The sequence below is a fragment of the Hemibagrus wyckioides genome, linkage group LG29 (genome assembly GCF_019097595.1).
Source record: "Hemibagrus wyckioides isolate EC202008001 linkage group LG29, SWU_Hwy_1.0, whole genome shotgun sequence".
NCBI classification, from domain to species: domain Eukaryota; kingdom Metazoa; phylum Chordata; class Actinopteri; order Siluriformes; family Bagridae; genus Hemibagrus; species Hemibagrus wyckioides.
Genome location: NC_080738.1, coordinates 2147035 through 2152015, shown reverse-complemented (window position 1 = coordinate 2152015; position 4981 = coordinate 2147035). Strand labels below are relative to the sequence as shown.

The window sequence follows — 4981 nt, the reverse complement described above, 5'->3', positions numbered from 1 at the left end:
ACTTGTCTTGACGTGACTGACCACTTTAGGCTCCTGGACCAAGCTTCTGTAGAGATAACAGTGACATTTTAACCTCCAACCAGAAGGACACCAGGATGGATGCTGTAGATGTTGGACATTTAGGTCCAACAGTTCTGCCCAGGATGGACAGACACAGTTTGTTTGTGTTTATATTTGCACCAAATGATGTCCATAGAGTTTCCCACCAGAGTGGCGTGATCATCTCCAGAAACAAGGGCTGTGATGATGGACCATTAGACCATCCAAGATCCCTCTCGGAGTCTGTCCTCTTCAGCCAGATTCTCCAGAAGAAATAGGTGCTGATGTTTAGTGCTACCAGATTATCTGCCCAGATCATTCCAGGAGTGTATCTCCCGAGCTGGAGTTAACCTTTCATACCCCGAACCCAAGGGCTTTCTTCGATGTTCTTCATCTCTCAGATCTTAAGCCTTGCTTCAGCTTTGTCCCAGAATGTCTCTGTACAGCTCGGGCACGCGGTCAGGGTCGACGGGACGCGGGAGGAAGTGCGTGAAGCGCTGGTACCTCCTGGATCGAGCGCCGTCTCGCGAAGTGCCGTCTTTATTCAGGGCGACGAAGTAGTGCGGCCCTCGCTCGCCGTGCCGGTAGAGGTTGGACGAGTAGGTGTTGTACCAGTTCTCCTCGAAGTTCTCACGGAAAACGCACTCGGCCGTCAGCTTCTCCTGCAGAAGATAAAGAAATAATAGGAGGTTAGTGACAAGCAGGACAAGTAAAAAAAACAAGATCTGCCCCCTGCTGGCGGATTCAGATTATTACCTCACGTGATCATTCAAGTGAATTAAAGCAAATAAATGTTTTGAAGGAGAATGACACTCACCGAGCCGTACAGATGACCTCTGCTGTCCATGGCCAGGTAGAAGCCACTATCAACACCACGGATGCTCACCAAGCCCACAGCCAGACTGATGAACTCCAGGATACCTGAGAGAGAGAGAGAAAAAGAAAAGAAAACACAGGTTTAATTTCAAAATCTTTTTCTAAAATATAACACCGTTAGCATGTACCATATCTCCCATCATTAAAGGAACACCACACACACCTTCCAAAAAAATACCAGTATAAAAGGTGTAAAGGTGCAGAATAAGGAAGACGTTCTGATCCTTTAACATTTGACTAAAGGACCAGAGTAAACCTTCAGTAATATTTCCTGTGTATAGAATTTAGTACTTTTTGTGTAGAAATCTCTAAGGCTTTGCTCTGAAAGGTGCTCACGTGCACAGTATACACAGTAATAATAAGGATATGGATAAAACGTATTAAGAAGAAGAAGAAGAAGAAGAAGAAGAAGAAGTATGATTAAAGATGTAACTGCTGAATAATTAAGAATATTTTTTTGTTTCCGTACCGAATCTGCTGTGGTCCTTCCTCGTGCCCTGTACGCCTCCGTCCGGTAGGATCTCAAGATGGAACCCGGTTCTGCAGTAGAGCTGCCGCCGCCGCAGGACGCCGCGGAGGTGCGTGAACTCTGCCGGGGGCGAGAGCGCGCTGCGCGAGAGCCGCTCCGCCGCCGGGGCCAGGTGCGCGTTCAGGAGGAGAGAACCGGGAGTCGCGAAGGAGAGGTGTGAAGAGAATCCACTGCTGCTGCTGCTGCTGCTGCTGGGACCACCGAGCACGAGCGCACTCATCATCACGAGAAAAGTTGCCAGAGAGGTGTGTGTGTGTGTGTGTGTGTGTGATTTAGTCTGCTTAATAAGACTCCTTATTCCTGAGGCACGAGCCTTTAAATACGTCCCGTATGCAAATACAGCGCGCTCTTGACGTATGCAAATGAGCCCCCCCACCCCCCGGCTCACTGATCTCCCGTTTGACCCGTTAACTCCTCGACCGTTTGATCCTCCCTCGCGTTTGATGATCTGACGGTTTCATCTCGCGCTCATCGTCTATCATCCATCATCCATCATCCGTCCCATAACACACACATACACACCGCGCGCGTGCATGTGTGTTTTAAAATAAATAAATAAATACATACATACATGCATAAAAGTAGTGCACGATCGAAAGAAAAACACACACAAACGTGCAAAAGAAAGAAAGAAAGACTGAAAATATTTGCTAATGCAGATGAAGAAAACGAGGAAGGGACTGAGAAAGGGGGAAAAAAGAAGAAGAAGCTCGCGCGCGCGCTCCCCTAACCGAGCGGCTACGGAAAAGCGCGTGGACAGGATCACTAAGTGGGCACGCGAGGCAGCAGGTGGAAGCGAACGGGAGAAAGGAAGGAAGAAGTGGGTGGGGCTTAGAGAGAGAGAGAGAGAGAACCAAATTGTTTTGCCTTTAATGTGTCTTCAGCGTGCACGTGGAACTATTCTACGCTTTCATACGGGTTCTTCAAAGGTTCTTCAGGTGGTTAATGGGTTTAAGCCCTTTCAGATGGGTTCTACTTCAAACCCCAGAGCACCTTTCAAGTTTCTAGTGAGGAACAAATGAGTCTTCAAAAGGCCCATTAAACCTCTGTATAACAAACCGAGGAGTTCCCCATTTATCAAACATCTGCTGAAGGACTTCACTAAAGTTCTCCATTCAACAAACTGGGGTTATTTCTCCATCTTCAGTTCAATCCAGACTCCTGAAGCTCCTGTAAAAAGAGTTCTTCAAAGGTGTTTTGGATGGTTAATGGTTCTAGCCTTTTAAAGACATGCTACTTTAAACCTTTAGGTCTGTTAGAGACCGTTAGAAGGTTCTACACAGAACATTTAAGGTTTCTTTTTTATTATTATTAAAATAGATCTTTTAGAAGTTTTGGTCTTTTAAGAACATTTAAGGTTCTAAGAGACATCAGACCTTTTCTTTTCAGCAAGTCTTAAAAGAGTTCCTCAAAGGTTCTTTGAAGGGCTAATTGTTCTAGACTTTCAAAGGGGTTGTGCTTTGAACCAAAGAGAACCCATCTCTCATAAGGTTCCACTTAGAACCATTAAGGGTTCTCTAGCGAGATGAACAACAATAACAACAAGTGAAGTTTAAAGCAGAACCAGACACTTGGAACTCTTGGAAGATTTAGCAAAAGAGAACCATCTCTGGTTAAGGGTTCCACCAAACATTAAAGCAGGACAGGGTTCTCCGTTTATATATAAACTTTACTGAGGAACTGTGTTTTTGAGGTTCTACAAGTTTTAAAAGAGAACCCAGAAGCAGAATTTACACTGATTCTCTGGTTCTATGTAGAACCTTTACAAATAAAATCCAGAACCCTTTAATGAGTGCCTTTAGACGATGTTCAGTGTAAATGTAATAAAGAGAACACGCGCAGGTTTAAAAGAAGAACAAGGCAGATGTGTTGCACATCTGCGCACCATCCCCGCCCCTTCATCTCTCGCCCCGCCCCCTCTCGCTGGCTCTTTTCTCTCATTCGCCTTTTGAATGAAGAGAATCAAAGAGTCGAGAGAATCACTTCAAAGTGAATCAGTGTTCCGAGTCATTAAGAAGACACACCAAATCTCCTGATGGAACATCTGATGGGATTCTCTGATCCCGACGCGTGAGAATTCCCCGGCACGAGCAGATAACGACATGTTCAGGAGTCAGATCTGAAAGTCAGCACTTCTCACTGAAACGCGCAGGTGCTGCTCATTAGCCTGTTAGCCGCTACATCTCATCACTACAGCGCTCAGAGAATTCACATGGAGACACTGGTCACTGTGTTTATATATATATATTAGGTAGAGTATGGAGTGTGACGTCACAGCACGCTTCTACAGGGCTGTAAGTGTGTGAGGGTCCTGGTCACTGTATGTTTATATGTTTATGGAAGCATTAAGCAGACCGCAGTGCACGTGTCAGAGGTCCGTTTCGCTTTTTTTGTTTGTTTTTTATTTTACTCATTTACATTTATGATTTCCGCCTCCAACCAAAATCGATGCAAAACACTGAATGAAACTCCTATGAAGCGGATCGAACAAAAAAAAAAGTCCGGAGCGAAAACGCACGTGACGTGAATTGTTCTCCCGGGGGGTCAAGGCTCCTTAAACGGAGGGCACGCGCCGGGGGTGGTTTTACATAATTGTTCATCATGGGGTAAAAAAAAAAAAAAGGGTGGGGGCACAAACGGAGGGGCAGAACAGATGCGCCTTCTTAACTATACAAGCATAAATATAATGTCTTTATGAGCCTGGTCAAGCGCGTGATATTTATTTATTTATTTATATTTATTGCACGTGACGGTACCTGCACCGCACGAGACAGATCTCTTTCTTTCTCTTTCTCTCTCTCTCTCTCTCTCTCTCTCTCTCTTACACACACACACACACACACACACATGCAAGAGTTCAAAGACACATCTAAGTGCTAAACAAACGGGTGCGCGTGAGCACTCAAGACTTTGATAATATCTCAAACGCATTAAATAGATTCGATGTTTTGTTGAAAGTGAACTCTGAATTTCTTTCTTCTTCTTCTTATTTAAATATATTTAGATCTTAAGGCTCGTGAAAAGTGATAATGTTCCTGATTAAACCCTGGAATGGCCACGAGGCACTTCAAAAATGTTTATTTATTTATCTTAAATATCAGTAAATTTGTGAATAAACTGAACAAAACAAAGTCATTACAGTAAATATATTCATCAGAAAAAATATTAAAATATATTAAAATTCTTGCAGAATGAATCTATCTATTTGGATCTAAATGAATCTATTTAAATGAGCAATTGTTTGTTTTTATTTTAATTTCATGTTTCTGTATTTATATCCATTTTAATATCACTAAAGGAGAAAACATTCGCTTTCTTAGCCAAAAATGAGCATGTTTGTTAGCGTTAGCTAGCACGCTGTCACAACACACAGGTTACAGGTTTAACATCTAATATCCAGAAGCCCGGTGTCACGTGACGCGGTGTCCGTTTCTTCACTCGGCCAGCTGTTCTAGCTCCCAGAGTGATGCACGGGATGTGTCCTAAACGGATGTAGTGCACTACTTAGGGTGTGAAAGCTTATTATGGGATGCGGCT

The 4981-nt window shown here is 43.8% G+C and overlaps 1 protein-coding gene across 1 annotated transcript; it reads right to left on the bottom strand.

Annotated features, from left to right (window-relative positions):
• Positions 1-455: 455 nt before the first annotated feature.
• fgf20a (fibroblast growth factor 20a) lies at positions 456-1668 on the bottom strand. Its single transcript, XM_058384241.1, has 3 exons — positions 1385-1668; positions 857-960; positions 456-701 (listed from the first exon to the last, which is right to left on the bottom strand). The coding sequence occupies exons 1-3, from the start codon at positions 1665-1667 to the stop codon at positions 456-458; spliced, it is 633 nt and encodes a 210-aa protein (XP_058240224.1). The 5' UTR covers position 1668.
• Positions 1669-4981: the final 3313 nt, after the last annotated feature.

Bases quoted from the DNA above. Each gene is read 5' to 3' on its own strand.
- fgf20a (XM_058384241.1), bottom strand. From the start codon at position 1,667: ATGATGAGTGCGCTCGTGCTCGGTGGTCCCAGCAGCAGCAGCAGCAGC. The intron at 961-1,384 runs GTACGGAAACAA...TCTCTCTCTCAG, and splicing joins GAAGGACCACAGCAGATTCG to GTATCCTGGAGTTCATCAGT. The intron at 702-856 runs GTGAGTGTCATT...TATCTTCTGCAG, and splicing joins GAGGTCATCTGTACGGCTCG to GAGAAGCTGACGGCCGAGTG.